The 24773-nt window shown below is 39.0% G+C and overlaps 1 protein-coding gene across 4 annotated transcripts in view; it reads right to left on the bottom strand.

Moving 5' to 3' along the window:
• LOC132401816 (MAP kinase-interacting serine/threonine-protein kinase 1-like) overlaps positions 1–24773 on the bottom strand; it is a 76012-nt gene that overhangs the window by 34774 nt on the left and 16465 nt on the right. For 2 of the 4 annotated variants that reach the window (XM_059984052.1, XM_059984051.1), the window contains 5 exons: positions 14008–14119; positions 12753–12854; positions 9406–9503; positions 6539–6618; positions 3506–3579 (listed from right to left, as the gene is read on the bottom strand). In XM_059984052.1, coding sequence (XP_059840035.1) covers positions 3506–3579; positions 6539–6618; positions 9406–9503; positions 12753–12854; positions 14008–14035 — 382 coding nt within the window. In that variant the 5' untranslated portion in view covers positions 14036–14119. Of the gene's footprint in view, positions 1–3505; positions 3580–6538; positions 6619–9405; positions 9504–12752; positions 12855–14007; positions 14120–17281; positions 17419–24773 lie in introns of those variants that run through there. The other 2 variants (XR_009514720.1, XM_059984050.1) reach the window with 2 other exon arrangements.

Genomic DNA, 24773 nt, shown 5'->3' with positions numbered 1-24773 from the left:
AAGATTGTCTTATGGAAGTAGCACAAGGTCAACTTGTAGCTGATACGTACTACAACCACGGCAAGTCAGTGGTGGAAGAAGCAAACTTTAAAAATACCATTTAAGTGAGCTGTTCTTAACCTGGAAAATTTTGAGTTTCTTCAGTGTTAGTCATCCAGGTATGTGTAGATTATTTAATCATGATCTTACCTGCTGTTTTAAATAACAGTGCAAGTACCTTGGGTTGTCAGAAGATGAATCTCCTATAGCCACAGTATTTCTCCATGGAAGCTGAAGGTAGAGGACTCAGTGCTGGTAATAGCACTAAATTTCAAGGACTCGTTCTTGTTGGAAATGGTTACTGACACTTTTGTGCCATTAACTTCGCTTATATGCCCATGCCTCAATGCACTCTTGGTCTTGCTCCTGCAAGTGTGGCTTAATTCATTTGCTAAGAATTTACAATTAAAATTGGACAATATTCATTCAACAAAGGAATCCCATTTCTGAGACTTACCAAGGTGATTGAAGAAGAGTCCAAGGTCTGGGATGACAGACTTCCAACAACCTAAATTATCCTCATTTTGTGCAAAGTATAACCCCAAGCATTGGACAGTTTTACCCCCATGATGCCTGTTGCCTACAATTTTACTAGGGTTTCATGATACCACAGTCTGAAATTCTACCTTGATATCAAAGGAAGTCACTTTTATTTCACTTCTGGAATTCTCTAAAAGTTCTAGCACAGCCCAAAGTAGGCATCAGTGAACAGAACATTCAGTGGTAGTAGGCCAAGTAGTACTGCTCTCTCATTGAATTTGAATGAGAGATTAGGCTATTCAATGCTGCTCTCTCATTCAACTGGGTCGTAGCTGTTTCTCTCATCTTCATACAGTATCTGCACCCTTCCCCCAAAGCACCTAATACTTTTCATTTCTAATTCTCTATCCTTTTCTTACTTTTATTAAGCAACTTGATCTCTACATCCCTCTACGGTAAAGAATACTATGGACTCACCATTCTCTTCATGAAGAATTTTCTCTTCAATTTATTCCTCAATGTCTTACCCTACAAGACCCCATTTCAAATACCCAAGCCAGGGGAAATATCTTCCTGTACTCAAATGCTATTGTAATAAATGCCAACATACCAATTGCTTTATTAAATGCTTCTATAACCTGGAAGTTTACTTACCATGAGAGGTGTATAATGGTACCCGTCTCTTTGTGCGTCAACATTTCCTAAAATATCACTTAAATAATATTCTCTGCACTTGTCTTTTCACATAATATATATCTATCTTATACCGCACTGTTACATATTTGCCCAATCATTCAACTCATCTGTATCACTTTAAAGTCTTGTTGTGTCTTGTTCATTACACACAATCCCAACTAGTTTTGCATAATTAGTAAACTTGAAAGTATATTTGGTTCCTTCAAATTACTAATATTGTGTCTAGCTGAAGCCAAAGCATTAATCCCTGCCATTCCCCTGTCACTGTCTAGCAACACAATGAAGAACTATTTATACCAGTCTTTCAACCAAATTTTCATTACAGGCTAAAATACCACCCTCAATCCCATGTACTTTAATCTTGCAGAATGACCTTTTACTAGGGATGTTACCTAAAGGCCTTTTAAAAAGATGCAACTTTGTCAGATCTTCTGGCTTTCCCTTGTCTGTTCTAATAGTTAAATCCTCAAAAAAATTCTAGTCAATTTGTCAATTACTATTTTGCTTCCATAAATTTATGCTGACTTTGCCAAATTCTGTTGATTTCCCATTCTCCTGTTATCATATGCTTTATTATAAAGCTTGCCATTTTCTATCCTACTGGCATTAAGCCATCTGCTCTGAGTCCTCACTTTCCTTTCTCCCTTCTCTCTTAAATAGTGAGGTATTGGTGGCTAGATTATTGATTCAATAAATATTTCTTGGCAACGCCCATCACTTTTTTGATATTTAATCTAGATTGATCTGGCAATAATTAACTAAATTGGAAGGATTTGTCCTTTCTTCTCACCCACAAACACAAGTGGGCAATTAATTATAGATGTTACTGTTTCAACTGTACTGGAATTTTTTGGCCTAGGCCTGGTTCTGAATGGAGATTTTTAGTACTTAGAATCATCTGGTTCTTTAATCAGCCAGCACAATCCTATCATGAGAGTTCAGCAATACTATGACCAGTTGAATGACTGCACTATGGAATTTTTGTCAGTTCCAATTGTGTTCTTTCTTGTAAAAAAATATTAATTTATGTTTTTCTTGTGAATGCTGCTTATATGCCCTGTGTCAATGACATTGCTGTAGGTTTCACTTGCACATATAAGCATTTGTGCATATGATAATAAAGTCAATTCTGATTTTATACAAGTGTCAGGTCCCATAGACTTACTGTATTCATTCATTTCCAGATGTCTCAATGAGACAACTAAATTAGCTAAGACAGCTTTTGTATTGGTGGAGATCTTAGCCTGAAGCAAAGAAGGAGCAGCCTTTCTAGCTGAGCATGGTTGGAACTACTTCAGCCTTGTCCTTAGCACTCACATACTAGAATTACTACAGCTGAATAAGTTCTTGCAGCTCCCTCTTCTCTTGTAAGCTGTTTTGTTTATCTGCTGTCTGCTACTGTTCATGACAACATTCTCATGTGTGGACCTGAAAATTATTATAAAAATTATTAAATCATCATCAGAGTTAATTATTGAGGACAAAATGACAGAAAATATTTAGTTGGTCAAGTTAGAAAAAAATAGATCATGTTAATGGTGTCCTATAGGAATCAGCATCACAGCTAAAAATATTCAAGCAGATTTATTAAAGACCAGCAGCATAATGTGAATACAGAAACAGTAAGTTACAAAGTGATTAAGAAAAAGAGCAAAACTATGCAAAATGGAGTCCAATGATAGACCAGAATATTCTCCAAATGATAAAAACAGGTGGAGCCTAAAAAGATAATGTACCTTTAATAAAGTGAAATAGACAGATACAAAAAAATCATCAAAATGGCTAATGAAATTCTGATCTAAAGGACTGTAACACAAAAAGTTACAAGTTATGCAGCAGACATACAAAAAGCTGGTCAGACCACATCTTCCACACTGTGAGCTATTCCCTGTTGTGACAGAAGTATTATGAAAGTCTACAAATACAATTATTTGAAAGTACAGTGTGGAAAGAATACAAAGAAGTTTTATAGTTTCTCCCCCCCCCCCCCCAAGGAAAGGCATTGGTCAAAAAGAACATTTCTTACTGTTTTTTTCAATATTGCCTTGCAACCTCAATATCCATCAAACAAATAAATGAAATAAGGGCAAAAAAGAATGGCCCTCTCTATTCCTCTAGAAAAAAATCATCAAACACTACTTTGTGTTTAACTTTTCCTTCCAAGGAGGTCCACAAACATAAAGTTGAGCAAATGGTACACATTAGCTTTTGCCCTACTATGAGATCTATTAATTTATCCATCAATAACATTTCACTGTACACTATTTTCCTGGAAAAGTAACTGACCTACCTCCACGCATTTTTTCAAACACCAGGTAAAAATGTGCTTCATCCTCAAAAAATTCGAACAGCTCTAAAATATTCCTATAAAAAGTGGGAAATAAATTTAAATTCCAAAAGACCTTAGCATAGAAGAAAAAAAATTCACTCCCATGTCCCCAGCCCCTAGTTTCACTCTGCCACAGCAGATGAATCTAGCAAGGCCTCATTCAGTTTTTTTAAAAATGCAGCTTAGGTCAGATTTTCTTTTTTTTTAAATCCCTTTATTTCCATTTATGGTTTTAAATAATCATGTAGCTTCATGTGCTTTCAACTAAAAACTATTTTTGAAGTCATTTTTAACTATTTCAAATATCAGCTTTCAACTATCAGAGTGACTTGGAAAGTTGAAGGTCTTAAGACAGGACAAACTAAAGACTGATCCTGTGACCCATTCGCTAATTGGCGATAGTGGTCTGCAAGGCCACAAGGAAAGGCATAGGTAGTCATGTTATCAGTGTGTAAGGTTTGCACAGCCACACTTCATATTATAGTATGTTTAAAATTTAAAATGACATAAATTTTACAATACTGTATCAAGTTGCAAGGGTAGTATAGTGCACTAATAACTAAAAAGGGAAATGTCATTATATCATTACAATAATTGTTAAATCAAAAACATTATCAGAGACAGAAAAGTGTTGCTGAAGTTACAGTACTGAGAAGCCGATGCTTTAATTTTAAATTCACGTACAAAAGGGTTTTTGCCCCTTTGCTTAAAGAAATGCACCTTTATTATTTATCCTATCTAGGCTCCACATGTAGTAACTTTATACACTGCCATTGTTTCCCTCAGCCTCTCAATTTACCACAAACTTTCCAATGTTCATGCAAATCTCCTCAGCATCTCTTTAGTGCAACTGTATGTTTATAAAAGGTAGGTTAAATAAATACATTTAACCCTAAACACCTATGGTTGCCAGTGTATCTAAATGTTGTGATACTGTTGCAGCAATGAAAGATGCTGTAAAGATTGTTAACACAAAAGTAATGAATAAGTAAAATTCCAGTAATCCACTATCCCATAGATCAGAAATCCCAATGGTTTGGCAGCTAGCGCAGTGCCACCACACTCCCAGATGCTTTGTATACTTACAGAGACCTGGTCCTTTAAGTTCACCAGGATTAGGTTTTAGCATTTTGTTTAAACTTACCTAGTACTGAAAAACATATTATGCTATAGTGTCTCGTTTTAAAAAAGTAAATCATATGTGTATTAATAGGCACCCTCCAGCACCCAGGGCAAGCCCTCTTCTCACTGTTACCATTAGGTAGGAGGTACAGATGCCTGAAGGCACACGCTCAGCGATTCAGGAACAGCTTCTTTCCCTCTGCTATCCGATTCATAAATGGACACTGAATCTTTGGACACTACCTCACTTTTTTAAATATACAATATTTCTGATTTTGCACATTTTTAAAATTTATTCAACATACATAATTGATTTACTTATTTATTTTTTTTAATTTTTTAATCTCTGTTAGATTATGTATTGCATTGAACTGCTGCTGCTGCTAAGTTAACAAATTTCATGTCACATGCCGGTGATAATAAATCTGATTCTGAGTATTATCTAATAGTCCTGAAAATCTGCCATTTTGGCACTAAAGTCCTGATGGTGTTAGATTACTGGATTTTTACCATACAGTATGAATATTAAAATGGTATAAAGTCAACAGCCACATTTGATTGTACATAATCAAATAAATCAAAATTAATATTCACTACACAGAATGTCCTACAAAATGATTTTCTAGAACTTGCAATTTACGGAATCAGGCCACTAACTTCTGACTGTTGTCAGCTAGAACAGACATGCTGGGACAGAACATATATTACTGTAGAAAGTGTCAACTGAGTTCCTGCCTACAATGGACAAGATGTGAAAAAATTAAGGCCAAAATATTGATCAAGTTGGAACGAAGGATGGATTGAAATACCCAAAGGACCACTGTTCTTAAAGCAAGAGACATGAGCATTGAAGGAATAACAGTCTGTGAGATAGATCAGAGATAATAAGACATGGTTCAATCTTCAGGATCAACTTTAGTAATAAATAAAACATTCCCCCCACCCCCACAAGGACCAGGGTAATATTGTGCAGAAAATTGATTATTATGGATAAATTGCCAGATCAAAGATAAATCATGTATCAAAGAGCAAGACTGAACCAGGGAGAGACAGGGAGATAGATGGGAATATAATTGAAAGGGGAAAAAATTGCTGCCAACAAGACACAGCAGTAGGAAAAGAGACATATGCCAATGTTACTCAGAAGACTGAGGATTTGAGGAACAGATTGTTGCTGTTAAGTATGGTTCTTTGTACTGTATTCAACCTAAATCTGTTGTTCATATAACTATTATACCCATATTCCTTTAGTATACAAAAAAGCATCAAGTTCAGCCTTGAATACACTTTCGCTGACTAAGCAATCAGAAACTCCAGGGGTAGAAGATTACAAAGATTCAAAAGTAAGTGAAGAAATTTCTCCCAAATTGTTTATACTGAAGCCAAAACTGCTTATTCTGGAACTAAAGCTGCCACCTGCTGAGTTCTACACTCTCCAGCCTCAGGCTGTCAGAGGCTCATAAGCCAATCATTTTCAGAAACTTACTTTGATGATATTTCTTGTCATTTGTTCCTAAATACTATTGACACTCTTCTTTGTTTTCAGCTTGCTAATAGTTATTCATCTTTCAACCTGTGAGCTTGATTAATTTTTCAATCTGTAGCAACACGTTAATTTTCTTGCTTTCATCAATCAGCAAACTCACCTGCACTACCAAAATAGCAGAGGCCCATCATCCATTCCCATGGCAAACCATTATTAACAGGCCACATATTTAAAATGGTTCTTAATTCCCAATTTGTTTTCTTAACTTTTAACAATATTATGTAAAACCAAACTATCTGCTAACGTTTCTTAAGGTTGTCATTACAATTGTCAAGGTTGTAAGTCAGGCCCTTTGTAGTTCTCCTGTAGACGGATTTGAAACTTACTGGTTTCCCTGACATTGATATAAAGTCTCAACTTCACGGAACACCCTGCTTCGGCTCAAATCGGACTTCTTCTCAATGACCTGCAAGGAAGACACAGTGTACTTTGAACTGTTCCAAGCATCGTAAGAGAAACAAATGTACTGCTTTGGACTGCTTCATGTTGGAACAGGATTAATCCTCCTAGATATTGAATATCCCCATCACATTAAGATATTATGAATTTATCAAAAGTCATAATTCCCATGCCTAGATGACATCGGGAGATACAAGTGTTATGAAGGTGAAGCAACACTGAGGGGCCGAAGGGTACAAAGTCACCCCCTCCTTTGAGAATCGCAAGATCGCTATTATTTCGGGTCTGAGACCCAGGAAATGAGAGAGATACACATCATAAGGGAGAAAGACGCAGAATACATAAGGTTTGGAATGTCTCCTGACATAAGCGGAATGGAACAACTGATCACTGCTATTGTCTCTTGGAGAAGGAATTATGTTTTGAGTACTGTACTATTCGTTGAAACCCCTCAGGGGACAACCAGAGTGGTCTGGTTGAGGGATTGCATCATCCCAACCTGAATGACATCTGAGACCCCGTGAGTAAGGATAAAAGAGGGGTCTGGGGAACACCCTTTTAGACGCACCAGGAGAAATGCTAGAAATCCCGTGACAGCGTTTTATAGCGAAAGCCGGTGGGAGCTTGAGTACGTCCTCCCTTGCCTGGGGTGGCGGGCTCACCACGGAAGAACGGTTTAGCTAAAGGAGAGGTCACAATTGAACAGCCACAACAACGAGACACCTGATGGATCAAAATCATAAAGGAAGGTTGGCAAAACCCGTTGCGGTAAATGTTCCCATTCTCTTTTACTCTGTCTCTCCAATAATTGCAACACAGCAACAACCAAAAGACGGCAGCTTGTGTGAACTGCAGTGAACTTTATATTTCCATCGGACAATACATTATCCCCTAGACAACAATACAGCGTATTTCTTATTGACTATTATTATACCCGCACTTTTAGGTTTAGTATTGATGATGTATATTATCTGTATATTTGCATTGATATTATTTTGTGTATTTTTACTAATAAATACTGTTAAAAATAGTATTATCAGAGTTCAACGGACGTCTCTATCTTTGCTGGTAAGTCACTCAGTTACAGGGTTCATAACACAAGCTTAGAGAAATCACAATAGCTAAATAGACAATAGCTACTGGTGTAACTGTTAGGCTACTAAACTCTTTGTGTTCCACTAGTGAGAGATCTAAACTTCCAAATAAACCTAGGTACTAACAGATGCCCAACTAAAAAAAGACTAAATAAACTCATCAAAAAGCTTGGATCCACCCTTGGCTACAACCTGGACTCTTTTGAGTTAGTGACAGGGAGGAGATCACTAAACAAACTGTTATCCCTTATGGACAATCAGGCACATCCTCTCCATGACCTACTGAATAAACAGTGGAGCACCTTTAGAACAGACTCACTCAGCTCTGCTGTCACAAGGATCGTTACAGAAAATCTTACCTACAAAATGCAGTAAGCATATATAACAGTTCATCTGTGCGACAGGAGAGCACCCATCAGACTGTTTTATTATTTCGTACATTATTGCACAGTAGTGCACATTGCAAATTATTGTGTATATTATTATTCTGTACTTTATTCATTATTATATTTATTATTCCTAAGTATATTTTTAAATGTTGCTGATGTAACAAAATAACTTCCCACTGGGGATCAATAAAGTTAGTATTATTAACCTGTGAGTTTCCAACTGTTAACATGTTTCACCTGAATGGAATTTTGTCTGTAATGATTATACTCATTACATCAACATGGCAATCGAATAATAAAATCAAATGCAAAAATGATATAAATAAGCTAGAGGGACAGAGGATTAACATACTGCACAGGGCCGATCAGAAAGGACAAATTGATCTTTTACACAGAGGATTCTAAATTTCTACAGTACAATACTGTGGGAGAGAGCCATACAGAGAAGGCCAAAAAACACATAAAATCCTAAGATTTTTTTTGCGAGATCACCGTTCCAAGAAGCTTCTTAGTATGCTCATGGGTTTGGCAACTTTGAAAGCACCTTTATTTAGATGTGGTGGGGATCACTGATAGTTAGCATTTACAGGGTACCTTTAAACAGAACTTCAGTAGACACTTAAGAACTTATGTTATCGGAAAGCCAGACTGAGTGAGCCTGGCAAATTTTCTTCCTTTAAGTACCTTAATAAATCTTTAAGCACCATTACTTAGACTGCTTTTTTTTAAAATTTGGATTCATACAATTAACAAAATGTAAATCCCTCAGCTCCCATGGTGGCTTTTGAATTCAAATTTCTGAATTACAAGTCATGGCATCTTGCAGTAATTTAATCACTATACTACCACATCTAAGTCTGACATGAATCCCAGATAAAATATAGTAGGCACATTGTAGAGAAGAAATAATGTTATCTTCCCAAAAGTAAACAGTAAAATAACTTAAACCAACTTTCCAATTACATGCTTTAAATGTTTATCCTTATTCTCTTCATATAACTCATCAAACAAGCAATATCTGCATCCTTGAACTCAACACTATTAGCCACCTTGTTCTGTTTCCATTTTTTTTCTTGCTCTTAATTTCCTCAGAAATTAATTCAGCATGACCCTTTTGAATCAGGCCTAATGTCACAATAAAACTCCAAGATAAGACCAACAAACAATAATGTAAGGTTATAAATCTTCCATTGATTCATAAATAATGTTTAAAATAATCAACTAACCACTCAGTACAGTCCAATTCCAACATATGACATACTCCAAAGCAACACCTCCATTGACACCACCACATTAAACAATTCAACTTACCTTAACAGCACATTCTCTTCCGCTATGCAGGTTAACACAGCCTTGGACTTTTGCATAAGTTCCTTCTCCTAATAGTTCATCAGTCAGCCTGTACAAGTCTTCCAATACATTTGAAAGATAAAGTAAACAATTATTTCAGAAGGGTTATAATATTTTCAGTTCATCATCAAGGAAATCATGCTGAAACAATGCAAATAATGTCAGAAGCATTTACATATATTTACTGGGGTTGGAGCGTTTGGATAGGTGGGAGGGAGGAAAGGGCTTGTTTAGCTGCTTGTTGTGTTCTGTGTTGCTCTGCTGAACATTGTGGACATGCTATGTTGGCACCCAAATGTGTGGTGACACTTCTGGCTGCCTTCAGCACATCCTTGGGTTGTGCTGGTTGTAAACATAAACAATGTGTTTCTCAGAATGCTTGATGGACAAAAATAATTAATTTGAATATACACAAGCAATTGGAAATTAAGGCATAGCTTAGATCAAACAGTGATATAATGCATTCACTACCTGTCTGGACCTCAAAAAAAGAAAAAATTTACATTTACTAATCCTTGGCTTTTTCGTGCGTGCAATTATACTATTGTAGCGGTGTGCTACACGCAGCGCTGAAATAACAACACAGAGTCGGTAAACTGCAGTTAAAGAAGATTTTATTCGAACTTTGCGGCTTCGCTTTAAAGCCTCCCTGATCCCGCCCTCCCTGGGCGCGGATGCTGTAGGGGGCACGTATTCACAGTCCCGCACGAGCTTTTCCCTTTATTGGTGAAGTAGACCTGGCGCCCTTTTGGGACTGGCCTTTATACCGGCGCACTGGCTATTTGTGAGCCGGTTCGAGTGCGCTAGGAAGTGGGTCGCCACATAACCCCCCCAACCCCCAGAACCGGCAATACACCCCCCAATGTCCACAGTCTGGGCTGGACCCTGTTTGGAAGGTCGGCCCCTGCACCGCGGTGCCGGGAACTCGACCGGTTGCGCCACGTCCACGTGGGCTGGTTTGAGGCGGTCCACCGTGAAAACCTCCTCTCTCCCCCCAATGTCCAGCACGAACGTGGACCCGTTGTTCCTGAGCACCGTAAATGGCCCCTCGTAGGGCTGTTGCAGCGGTGGCCGATGCCCGCCCCTTCGTACAAACACAAACTTACAGTTCTGCAGGTCTTTGGGTACGCAGGTTGGGTTCTGCCCATGCTGCGAAGTGGGTATGGGAGCCAGGTTGCCGAGCCTCTCGCGTAGTCTGCCCAGGACTGCTGCGGGTTCTTCATCGTGCCCCCTTGGCACTGGTATGAACTCCCCGGGGATGACCAGGGGTGCGCCGTACACCAACTCGGCCGACGAGGTGTGCAGATCGTCTTTGGGCGCCGTGCGGATGCCGAGTAGGACCCAGGGAAGCTCGTCCACCCAGTTAGCTCCTCGCAGGCGGGCCATGAGAGCGAGCTTTTCCCTTGGTTAGTGAAGCAGACCTGGCGCCCTTTTGGGACTGGCCTTTATGCCAGCGCGCTGGCTATTTGTGAGCCGGTTCGAGTGCGCTAGGAAGTGGGTCGCCACACTATCAGCTTTAGTAATGCAATGAAAGGATGATGGAAGACTGCTCTTTCTAAGTAAACATGTTAGAAACTAACAGCAAAATTAACTTATTCATTAACTTTGTTAACCCTATAATCTTTCAGACACTCACACGACATCTGAAATCTACAACAGTCTGAAATGTCATGGTTTTGTGGTTTTATATTGCTACAGCATGGCAGCTGCAAAGAGAAATGAGTGAGAAGAGTGTAATTAAGCAAAACTCTCATAACAATTGCATAGGATTTAAGTAATTTTATTTTGACTTCATTTCAATTTTTTTAAATTAGCAGTATTTAATAAAATTATAGTAAAATTTTGGAAAAGTGACAGAGATAACAGAAAACCAGATCCAATATTCCTTATATGCCTTATGACTCAGAAGTGTGTACTTAAAGTTAAATGGAGGTGGAAATCTCTGAAAATAAAGTTGAATGAAATTTGAAAACTTTTTGGAATATGTAATTGATCTGGATTGGAACTATGGAATAATATCTACAAGAAAATCAATGACATATGGCAGCAGGTAGTTGTTCAGCCAATTTACCAAGTTTTCTTTAAGTTAGATATCTGATGAATGAGATTGAGATAATGTGAGTTATCTATTGAGATTTCAAGATCTTTATACTATTTCATATCCTGTCAAAAATGCTCTTGGGTTCTCAGTACAGACCAGAAGTGGTACAGAAGTAAAGCATACCAAGTTGAAACTGAATGGCCAGTGTATTGCCACATAAGGTAAAAAAGGGTATTTATCTATAATTTTTAAAAATCATTTACAACACAGAACATCCAATGCATCAAGGACATCACTAAACTATGTGCATGGTAAGAATAGCTTCAAAATGAAACCCTGACCTATCAATTCAGCTGTTGGAGAGTAGGCATTGGAATTTAACAACAGATCCTACTTTCTTCTAGCTGACAGCATATCCAAGTTAAAATAGCAATTTTCATTACAGTACCATGACATTAGAACACTCTTCAAACATCCAGACATTTCCAGATGGCAGACTGGAAAAGGGCTTCATCCAATGTTTTCCTTCTAGGGATCAATCATTGTAAAAAAAAATTAACTGAGTAACAAGGTGATTACAACAATGGATTATCAATGTTGATAATCCATGGAGCACTGTTGAGGGATGTGCAGTGAACCAGTATAAAACCAGTCAACTGCCTAGAATTATAAAAAGAAATATTGGCCCAAAAATTAGATAATCAACCATTACATCATACAAAATAACCATAACAGACCTGTTAGTTACAGATTCAGTAGCATCTGAGGTCAAAAATTTGGACCCACTGAATAGACCTTGGACATTTTCAATCTTGCATTATTATGGGTACACAATGAGTGGGTCTGGGTCGAGGGGAGGTGAGGCATAAGGTCATTGAGTCAGGACCTCATGAGAAAACAGAGGAGGGGCATGGATTGAGGCATGGCAGTAGGATGGTGGGCAGTGTTGTGAATACTTCTTGTGGTAGATAGATAAATAAATAAGCTCCTGCTTCCTGGGGCAGGGAACCATTTGTGGAGATTTTTAATTTATGCCATGGTTAATCTTGCTGTTGGGAATATGCAGAATGAATGTCACACAATGTAACACGAGCCAGTTTCTCCAGCAGCATCCAAAAGAATGATGCACAGTTGTCAATAACTGCATAGAAATGATGTCTCATCCTCATAAATATCAAAATTTTCAACCAAATTTTTGCATGTTCAAATGTCGAGGCATGTGATACATTCTCTGTTGGAAAAAATATAAGCCATCAAAGTCACTAACCTTCAAACTTCCCAGTAAAGCTGTCCAGTGCTCTGGCTTTTTTCTTTTTCTTGTTACGTTTGCCACTATCAACAATGTTGACTGGTTGGCTTGACATCATTTCTATCACAAACCAAAATACAGAAAAGTATTTGTAAACAGACAATAAATATGGTGCGTATGCCTTCTTAAAAGAGACGAGCAAGGTTTAATGCAGGGACAGGCAAAATATTGGGGAATCAAATACAGGGTGGAGTATCATTGAAGGATGGACCAACATAGAGGATGAGGCAAGGATGTAAATCAGATGGTGGGGAAAAAATATTGGGAACACAGTTCAGAACTAGAGTTCATAGCACTTACAAGACCTTGGCAGTGAGGTGGCAGTTTGGAGGCATAATAACCCAAATGGTAGAAAAGTTCCATGACACATTTCGCTGCAGTATTGAGTAACAGCTTCATTAAAACAATCTTTCAGATAATACATTAAACTTAGGTGCTTATTGTCACCTCAAATATATGCAAAAAACTTCATTCAGGAGAAAGGGATGAAGGGAACAGATGATAGGGGAGCTTGGACAGGTGTGTTCCAAAGGTATTTACTTTCTTTTTGCTGTAACCACTGTATTTTCCAAAGCCTGGGAAAAGTGGCTGCCCACAGCATCTTCAACAAAATATTAGCTTTCTTATGGGATGGTACAGAGACATTGGTGGAAGAGCTGCCATCTAACAGCACCCACAATCCAATTTCAATCCCGACTTCCAGTGCTGTTTATATGGAGTTTTTTTCTCCCTGTGATCGCCTGAGTTTTCCCCGCTGCTCCAGTTTCTTCCCAAATCCCAGATTTGCAGATAGGTTGATCAACAGATCACTGTAAAAACTGCCCTTAGCATGGAGGATGATGTGAGAAGAATTGGTCAGGTACAGACATGATAGGTTAAGCATCTTGTATCCATGCTGTACAAATAACAATGACTTATTAAGACATAAAACATCAGCCTCCTGCTGCCTACCCATTTATCTGCGAGAAGCATAATTACAGGCTGTTTTCTCATAATGCTGTCAGATTTAATCCTGCACACCTGCTTCTATGTGCATCTTACAACAGAAAATTAAAGTTAACTCCGTCCTTTCCATGGATGCTACGTGACCCAACGAATGCTTCCAGAAGGTTTCGATGTTACTTCTAATTTCCAGCATGTGCCACACTTTTTTTCAGTTCAATTGTAAAAAGTGCTATCAAATGAGAAAATAAGTAACTTATATTTTGGATACCTGATCTTTTCTGACAATTCTGGATCATTACATCAGGACAGTTGGTTGTCTGATGATTAGAGCATCTGCTGTTCTTCAAATTATTTACAGGGGTCAGGATAGATTGTGAACTCTGAAACAAAGTAGCCATCAATTACTTAAACATAAAATACTACTACATCATACTAATAAGTGTTATAACAACACAAGAAAGTAAAAATTGAAAATATATCACCACTGGAGGTGCTCATCATTTATTTCAGTAACTGATCCTGTTTCTTAGGTACTTCTTGCTACCCAGTCCTTTTGTACCTGGATTTCTGTCAACATCAACCTCAATTATACTCTTATGAGGCTCAGAATGCTCAGCCTGAGACTCATGATAATCAGAATTTCAACAATTTATAGCCATCTGTGAAAACAAATATCTCATCTTTAGACAACCAATGCTTTAACATAAGATTACTACCAGATTTTACAGCATGAGAAAACAATCTAACCTGCCAATTCATCTCAGCATTCTGAATGTCTTATTCCAATCATCTCTCATCTTCAAATTCCAGTGAAAAACTTATTTTGCTAATTTTCTCTTGATCAGGCAATCCCTCTTTCCGGGAATCATCTCACGAAAGAAAAAGATGACGGAAACATTCAGTAGGTCAAGCAACTCCTATCAAGTATGTTAACATTTTAGATCAACGACTTTTTCATCAGAAACATAGATAGAAATTTAATATTTCTACGTGGCAACCATAGAAAGGGTACAGAGGAGACTTACAAGGATGTTGCCTGGATTGGGGAGAATAGGTTGAGTGAACTGGGCCTTTTCTCCTTGGAGCGACGGAGGATGAGAGGTGACCTGATAGAGATGTACAAGATTATGAGAGTCACTGATCGTCTGGATAGCCAGAGGCTTTTCCCCAGCCCGGGGCTGAAATGGCTAGAACAAGAGGGCATAGTTCTAAGGTGCTTGGAAGTGGGCACAGAGGAGATGTCTGGGGTAAGTTGTTCTTTTTAAAAACACAGAGAGTGGCGAGTGCATGGAATGGTGGTGGAGGCAGAAATGATAGCGTTGTAGCGGTGTGCTACACGCAGCGCTAAAATCACGACACGGAGTCGGTAACTGCAGTCGAAGGAAAAAACTTTATTCGAAAACTTCAGCCTCACTTTTAAGCCTCTGTCAACCGGCCCCCCATGGCAAAGAGGCTCCAAAGCTCTGTGCTCGCAAACCCCCGTAGGCTATCTAATTGTGAGTCGGTTCGGATACGCTAGGAAATGAGTCGCCACAGCGTCTTTTAAGAGACTCTGGATGGCTACATGGAGCTTAGAAAAATAGAGGGCTATGGGTAAAGCCTAGGTAGTTCTAAGCTGGGGACATATTCGGCACACCTTTGTGGGCCTGAAGGCCTGTATTGTGCTGTAAGTTTTCTATGTTTCTATTAATATGACTTAAATGATAAAGGGGAGGCAAAGTCTGTGATAGGTATACATTGAAATACATTAATATTGCCACTGGTGTTGGCTAAAGGTGATTTGTTTCAAAAACAAAGAGATAAGAGATAAAAAGAGATAAGAGTCCATCCCAGACTAAGAGATAAAAAAAACACTACTGTTGCTGGAAAACACAAAAGAAAGTGCTAGAAACAACCAATAGGTCAGGTAGCATCCAAGAAGAAAAAACATTGCAAGAATAATGACCTTTCATTAAAATGTCTTGTATATAAACTGGAAATAGATTATCTGAAGTTGTTGGAACTCAACATGATTGTGACATGTCCAGTAAGAAGGTGGTGCTCTTTGAAGGCTTACTTGGAACAGAGAGATCAAAGATAGAGGTCAACGATGGTGAAGGAAAGTGGTGCCAGAAAGGAACAAATTTGGTCTCTATTCAAGGATGAATTAAAATACCCTTAGACCGTGCTTCTGTGAAACATAGAAAAGTGAAAAAGACATCTGTTTGAGTATTAGCAGTAATACCCAATAGTCAGGTAATCTACTACTCCAGCACTGCTACACTCCCATAGTGTGCTGAATTAGTTTTTCTGTGGTCGCTTTTTTATCCGCTTTTTAAGCAAAATAAAGAAAGTTGTTACTGAGGATCTGGCAAAATCTCTTGCTCTTTCATTTTGTACGCTTGGGTCTAGTGTTCCAACATTCCCATGCGTTATACTATAACTTCCCTTCCACCAAAAAGTGGCATCAATAATGTTGTAGGAATAAATACGCTCATTAACAGGCAACTTGACACAATGTTCAGAACACAATGGTCCAGAATGGAGTTCAGCAAGTGGAAGGCTTCCTGTTCACTGCAAACATTCACTGGGCTTTGCCACATTTTTAATAGCTTAATTTGTACTAAGCCTAGCCATATCTTCACATGCAATTCCAATGGATTTAAATACTATAGATTTGAACAGGAATGAAAACTTAAGCCTCCCTCCATACGATATGAATATTGGTATCAATTGGTAAATTTAAGAGCAAACTATTTTAAGTTTAATGTTGCAGAACCCTGCTATAATTATTCCTTTTCTTGTTCCCCTTGCACAAGTGCTTCTACACATGCTGCAATCAAGATTTCAAGGCACTGTAACTTCATGTGGGAACTTACACAGAGAGGATTATTTGATGACACAACTATCATAACCAAGTTAATTAGATGTTTCCCAAAATTCATAAAGCTTTATTATCACATGGGTGGAAGAAACAATTTAAGAATAGGGTTTAAGGTCAACATAGCCAAACCTAAATTAGGAACAATAAAATTTAATAACTCTTATTAAGTCAGTTTCAAACAATATTAAACACAAAGGTTTTTCTTTAAAAAAAGATACATGGATTCATTAAATTACTCAACAATAGACAGGATATAAAATTTCAACCGGTCTTCCCAAATACTTAACCCTTTACTACTTTCATTGCTAATCGCATTATGGAAATGAAGCAAATGACAGTCTAGTTGCAAGAAGGAAAAGCTTTTGTTGTTTTATTAATAAATGTTGTTACATTATTATTAATTTACAGATCTTCAGTTTGGATATTTTCTAATAACTAAGAAGACAATGTGAAAAATTCAAAAATTGCAGATGCAGGGAATCTGAAATAAAAACAGAAATAGATGGACATATTCAGCAAGTCAGGTGGAATCTGTGAAAAGAGAAACTTTTTTTTAAAAAACAAGATACAGATCACAGGCCCTTCCAGTCCTGTGAGCTGCACCACCCAGCAACCCCCAACAACCCTGATTGAACCTTAGCCTAATCACGGGACAATTTACAGTTACCAACTAACCTACCCGATACATCTTTGGCCTGTGGGATGAAACTGGAGGGTAAAGAAAAAACCCACACATTCCACAGGAAGGACGTTCAGAGGACACCAGAACTGAAATCCAAATTCCAATGCCCCGAGCTGTAATAACGTCCCACCAACTGCTATGCTGCTGTAGCACCCAGGTCTAACACTTCGTGTTCAGGACCCTTCCTCGTGATCACGCATTTACTGTTTCTCTTTCCACAGATATTGCCTGATTTGCTGAGTATTTCCAGCATTTTCTGTTTTTTTATTCACTTTGTGATCTGATCCGGTGGTTCTCAATATGAACCATATACCCCCCCCACCCCCCCCAGAGGGCCATACTAGATTTTGGAGGGCTGCAAGTGAAAAGACATAACTGGGGACCACAGGGGTTTCTGAATGGGCCATGATAATTTACAGTTTTAATGAATATTACTAAAATATATAAATAAAAAATAAATGAATGTATGTAAGTTAATTGGAACTCTGAATGAAATCAATGGGAAAATATGGTGGATGATACACCTGAGGCAGCAAAACAGCTTAGCTCTTTCCACAGCTCTGGGCAAAAACAAAGTTGGGTTTTTTTTAATGGATTTTCCACCTCTTATCTAGTTGAATGTGGTTTTAGTTACGCTCTTTCACCTGCTAACAAAAGCTCTTAACCGTCTTGGCATTGTGAAAAGAGGTGATCTTTGATTATCTTTAACCCAGTTGAAACCAAGCATTCAAAAACTCACTAACTAGCTTGCATCAGTCACAAGGATCTAACAAAATTGTGTGCAGCTTTGGTCACATACCTACAGGAAAGAAAGATATCCATAAAACTGCAAGACATAGCAGCTGAATTAGGCCAATCAGCCTATCAAGTATGCTCCGCCATTCTATTATGGCTGATCCTAGATCCCATTCAATCCCATACACCTGCTTACCCACCATATCCTTTGATGCCCTGACCAATCAGGAAACTATCAACTTCCACCTTAAACATACCCACAGACTTGGCCTCCACTAGTCTGTGACAGATTATTTCACAGATTCACTACTCTCTGACCAAAAAAAAATTCCTCCTTACCTCTTCTAAACGGTCGCCTCTCAGTTCTGAGGCTGTGCCCTCTAGTTCAGGATACACCCTTCATAGGAAACATCCTCTCCTCTCCACATTCACCCTATCTGGTCCTTTCAACATTCAGTAGGTTTCAATGAGATCCCCACACATTCTTTTAAATTCTACTCATATGTTAACACCGTCATTCCCAGAATCATCCTTGTGAACCTCCTCCAGACACTCTCCAATGGCAACACCTCCCTTCTGAGATATTGGGCCCAAAACTGTTGACAGTACTCAAAATGCAGCCTGATTGGTGTCTTATAGAATCTCAGCATTATCTCCTTGCTTTTATATTCTATTCCTCTTGAAATAAATGCCAACATCACAGTTGCCTTCTTTACCACAGACACGACCTGTAAATTAACCTCCTGGGGGTCTTGCAAAAGGACACCCAAGTCCCTCTGAACCTCTGACGGTTGAACCATCTTTCCATTTAGATAATAGTCCGCACTATTGTTCCTTTTACCAAAATGCATTATCATACATTTCTCAACACTCTATTCCATTTGGCACTTTTTGCCCACTCTTCAAATTTGTTTAAGTCCTGCTACTATCACATGGTTTCCTCAGCACTACCTACCCTGCCACCTATCTTTGTATTATCCGCAAACTTTGCCACAAAGACATCAGGACCATTATCCCAATCATTGTCAAACAATGTGAAAAGTAGCAGCCCCAATACTGACCCCCGAGGAACACCACTAGTCACTGGCAGCCAACCAGAAAAGGCTCCCTTTATTCCCAATTGCTGCCTCCTGCCTGTCAGCCATTGCTCTACCCATGCCAAGATCTTTCCTGTAACACTATAGGATTTTAACTTATTAAACAGCCTCAAGTGTGGCACCTTATCAAATGCCTTCTAAAAATCCAAGTAAATGACTTCCACTTTGTCTACCCTGCTTGTTACTTCCTCAAACAACTCTAACAGTATTGTCAGGCAAGACTTCCCTTCACTGAAACCATGCTGACTTTGGCTAATTTTCTCATTAATCTCCAAGTACAATCGGCCCTCCTTATCCGCAGATTCCACATGCGCAAATTCAACCAACCGCGAATCACGAAAACCCATAAGTGCTCTTCCAGCACTTCTTATCCGAGCATGCACAGACTTTCTTTTCTTGTAATTATTCCCTAAACGATGCAGAATAACAACCATTTTACATAGCATTTACATTGTATTAGGCATTATAAGTAATCTAGAGATGACTTAAAGTATACGGGAGGATGTGCGTGGGTTATCGCCAATCGGATTCGAAAAAAATCGGAAGTTCTCATACTATAAGTCGGAACAGGTATATCCAGTATTATTTAGCATCGGTTAGTCAAATGTTTGTCTTCGTATGTAGCATATATTTTACCCTTCTATGCATATAAAACACTTAATAACGCATGTTTCAGCGCCGGGCTCAGGAACCGTTCCGGAGTGCGATCTAGCGACAGACTGCTTTTGAGTGCGCTCTCCACCGTGCCAGGTTGATGTGGACGATCAAAAACCCAAAACCCAATAAATAAACCACTGTGTTGCTGAGTAATAATTGTAGCTTTCATCAGGGCAGAGCCTTTCTCACTTCATCCTTTAAAATTGGTCCAATCGTTGACCGACTGTAGCCTAACGCTTTTCCAATGACCGATGGTGTTTCACTTCTTTCCGATCGCTTTATTATTTCCACTTTATTTTCAATTGTGATTGTGTTCATTTTTGTGAACAGAAACACTGCACATTCAGATCTCTGCCGCTGAGCCCTAATATCCACCGCACTGAAACAGGTTAAATAAGGTCTGGGTTTCCGCTGGGTCCTAAGGTCGTCTGCATTGAGACAGGTTAAATAAGGGACTTGAGCATCCGCGAATTTTGGTATCTGCGAGGGGTCCCAGAAACAATCCCCTGCAGATAAGGAGGGTCGACTGTACCCTGAAACCTCATCCTTAATAATAGACTCCAACACTCTCCCAACCACTGAAGTTAGGCTAACTGGTCTATAATTTACCTTCTTTGCCTTCCTCCCTTCTTAAAGAGCGAAGTGACATTTGCAATCTTCCAGTCCTCCAGGACCATGCCAGAATCAAATGATTCTTGAATGATCATGACCAATACATCTGTTATCTCTTCAGCAATCTCTCTCAGAACTCTGGGATGTAGTCCATCTGGTCCAGGTGGCTTAGCCACCTTAAGACCTTTGAGTTTGCCTAGAACTTTCTCCTTTGGAATAGCAATGGCACTCACTGCTGCTCTGCAACACTCATGGACCTCTGGCACACAGCTAGTGTCTTCCACAGTGAAGACTGCTGCAAAGCCATAGCAATAATATTGTGCTTTTTGTTGCTAGTTGGAAGAATATTATACAGTGGCATGCAAAAGTTTAGGCACCCCGGTCAAAATTTCTGTTGCCATGAATAGCTGAGTAAGAGATGACCTGATTTCCAAAAGGCATAAAGTTAAAGATGGCACATTTCTTTAATATTTTAAGATGACTTTTCTTTCATTCCCATCTTTTACAGTTCTAAAATAACAAAAAAGGAAAAGGGCCCGAAGCAAAAGTTTGGGCACCCTGCATGATCAGTACTTAGTAACACCCCCTTTGGCAAGTATTACAGCTTGTAAACGCTTTCTCTAGCCAGCTAAGAGTCTTTCAATTCTTGTTTGGGGGATTTTTGCCCATTCTTCCTTGCAAAAGGTTTCCAGTTTTGTGAAATTCTTGGGGCGTCTTGAATGCACTGCTCTTTTGAGGTCTATCCACAGATTTTCGATGATGCTTAGGTCAGGGGACTGTAAGGGCCATGGCAAAACCTTCAGCTTGCGTCTCTTGAGGTAGTCCATTCTGGATTTTGAGGTGTGTTTAGGATCCTGTTGTAGAAGCCATCCTCTTTTCATCTTCAGCTTTCTTTACAGACGGTGTGATGTTTGCTTCCAGAATTTGCTGGTATTTAATTCAAATCATTCTTCCCTCTAGCAGTGAAATGTTCCCTATGCCATTGGCTGCAACACAAGCCCAAAGCATGATCAATCCACCCCTGTGCTTAACAGTTGGAGAGGTGTTTTTTTCATGAAATTCAGCACCCTTTTTCCTCCAAACATACCTTTGCTCATTGCGGCCAAAAAGTTCTATTTTAACTTCATCAGTTGGCAGGACTTGTTTCCAAAATGCATCAGGCTTGTTTAGATGTTCCTTTGCAAACTTCTGATGCTGAATTTTGTGGTGAGGATGCAGGAAAGGTTTTCTTCTGATGACTCTTCCATGAAGGTCATATTTGTGCAGGTGTCGCTGCACAGTAGAACAGTGCACCACCACTCCAGAGTCTGCTAAATCTTCCTGAAGGTCTTTTGCAGTCAACCAAGGGTTTTGATTTGCTTTTCTAGCTATCCTACGAGCAGTTCTCTCAGAAAGTTTCCTTGGTCTTCCAGACCTCAGCTTGACTTCCACCATTCCTGTTAACTGCCGTTTCTTAATTACATTACGAACTGAGGAAACAGCTACCTGAAAATGCTTTTCTATCCTCTTATAGCCTTCTCCTGCTTTGTGGGCATCGTTCATTTTAATTTTCAGAGTGCTAGGCAACTGCTTAGAGGAGCCCATGGCTGCTGATTGTTGGGACAAGGTTTGAGGAGTCAGAGTATTTACAAAGCTTTGACATTTGCATCACCTGGCCTTTCCGAATGATGACTGTGAACAAGCCATAGCCCTAACAAGCTAATTAAGGTCTGAGACCTTGGTAAAAGTTATGAGAACTCAAATCTCTTGGGGTGCTCAAACTTTTGCGTGCCACTGTATATGTTATTAATAAAACAACATATTCAGAGTTTTGAAATAGTTTAACTTTTTTTTTTACATACCGGTAACATATTTAACATACATCTATAATCTGTTAAAACATAAATATTGATTGTAGTGGAATAATTAGTACAGTTAACCAAATAAAAACTTTAGCAATTAATGGAGACTATGGGGATGGGGGCCACAGAGATAAATGGAAGTCACAAGTAGACCACGAGTAGAAAAAGGTTGAGAACTATTGATCTAACCTGCTCAAGTACAGCACTGTATATCTATTTTTGGGACAAATAATATCAGTTGATACCAATTCACATGTATAATTCCTGTTTACTAACCAGTTCTATTTTACAGAGGTTAGTTTATAGAAGTGACAAAGTCATGTAATCAAAAGACAAACAAGAGAAAATCTACAGATACTAGAAATCCGAGCAACACAAGTAAAATGCTGGAGGAACTCTGCAGGGCAGGCAGCATCTATGGAAAAAAGTACAATCGACATTTCAGACAGAAACCCTTCAGCAGGACTCAGGATACATGGCTGTAGTAATGGGTCTGGATAAGACGTAGTTGACGAGTTGGAGTGGATCACAGTGGGAGAGCAGTGAGAGAGTTTCACTGAACTCCTACTATATAAATCCATTACAGAACAGAAACAGGTAGTCCCTGAGTTACGAACATCCGACTTACGGACAACTCGTACTTACGAACCGAGGAAGGAGAACGCCGTCCACCATTTTAAGTTGGATCGCGACGCCGTCCGCCATTTTAAGTCATTGCCATTGACACTGTGTTGAGTGTTTAACTTTGTATTTGGCTTAAATTTTTCTTAGTAAGATTCACCCTGACACCCCCCCCCCCCCCGCCCACCATTCTGGTCGGCTGGTGGCGCAGTGAGATCAGCGCCGGGCTGGAGAACGGAGTTTCCCCGAGTTTGATCCAGTGATAGACTGTTCCTGTGCTGGGTTGATGTCCATCCAGTGACTCCGTACCATCCGTGCTGGGTTGATGTCGAGCTCGCAACTCGATCTCGTAAAAAAAAAACACTGCCACCTCCAGTTTAAATTCCCACAGGGAATATTGTGGATAATCAAATACCCAAACCCAGCACAGCCCCCACTTATCCCATTTAGCCTGTCTCAATGTAGTGGTCCTTAGGACCCAGCAGACCTTGGGAACCAGCAAAGTTCGGGAGCCGCTGCCTGCAGTGTTTCCGTTTGTTCCATTGCCAGGAAGCGATCGCGATTGAAAATAAAGTGGAAATAATAAAGCGTTGGGAAAAAGGTGAAACACCATCAGTCATTGTAAAAGCGTTAGGCTACAGTATGTCAACGATCGGAATGATTTTAAAGGATAGCGGATAAAGTGAGAATGATGGAGCATTTGAAAGGCGCTGCCCCGATGAAAGCTACAATTATTACTAAGCAACGCAGTGGTTTAATTATTGGAATACATACGTTTCTTAAGTGTTTTATATGCATAGAAAGGTAAAATATATATTATATACGAAGACAAATGTTTCACTAACTGACATTAAATAATACCAGTTGTACTTGTTCCGACTTCCGTACAAATCCGACTTAAAGACGGACTCAGGAACGGAACTCGTACGTAACCCGAGGACTGCCTGTATTACAGGAAACACTGAATGAATTCAGCTGATTATTATTTTTAAATACTAATTCCATTCATGAAATCTTTTGGGTTTACTTGAATTTACACTTATTTTCTTTTCAAAAATGAACTTTCTCCAAGCAGAAATAATATTAAGAGAACTAAAAGGTAACAATAAAATTGATGTATTTTTTTTAAAAAGTAGATTTTGTAGCGGTGTGCTACACACAGCACTGGAATAACAACATGCAGACGATGAGTTGCAGTTATGTAAAAGATTTATTCAAACTTCGCGGCCTCCCTTTTGCCTTCCCGTTTCTGCCCTCTCTGGGCGGGAATGCTGTATTCACAGTCCCTTCCCGCACGCGGGCTTTTCCCCTTGCTGGTGAAGAAGGCCTGGCGCCCTTTTTGGGGCTGGCCTCTCTGCTGGCGCGCGCCATTTTGTGAGCCGGTTCAAGTGCGCTGGAAAGTGGGTCACCACAATTTAATTTTAAAAAGGTAGATTTAATCACAATAAGATTGTATCTGTGTGTTTTTCCCCATTGATCGGACATTTAGATTTCATGTACTTTTCTAGTATAATTTGCCTTTGAAAGTTATATAGTAACTTTATTAGCTAAAAACAAGTTGGTTCCCTAAAAAAAATTATGAAGCTTTGTTAAAAATAACAATTTTCAAAGCAAGCTTACATGAAATATTCAATCTTATTGATATTGATCTTGAGCTACAGTATGTGCCACCATGACAACTAATGGCTTCAAGTCTCTGTCATAATTGCCTGAACCATAAAAAAGCAACAGAACCATAGATCACCTACATTAACCAATTATTTTTTTTAATTACAGCATTTGTGGCAGACTCTCTTAGTACTATCCAGCAATTATGCACCATCTCATTTATTTTTAAGCTGCAAATCAATCACTTCATGTAGATAGTAAAGCACTAACCTGATAAAAAAAACAATACTCATAACAGTTCTGTTGTATATTTATTCA

The sequence above is a fragment of the Hypanus sabinus genome, chromosome 11 (assembly GCF_030144855.1).
Source record: "Hypanus sabinus isolate sHypSab1 chromosome 11, sHypSab1.hap1, whole genome shotgun sequence".
Classification (NCBI taxonomy): domain Eukaryota; kingdom Metazoa; phylum Chordata; class Chondrichthyes; order Myliobatiformes; family Dasyatidae; genus Hypanus; species Hypanus sabinus.
This window is presented reverse-complemented; position numbering and strand designations above follow the sequence as displayed.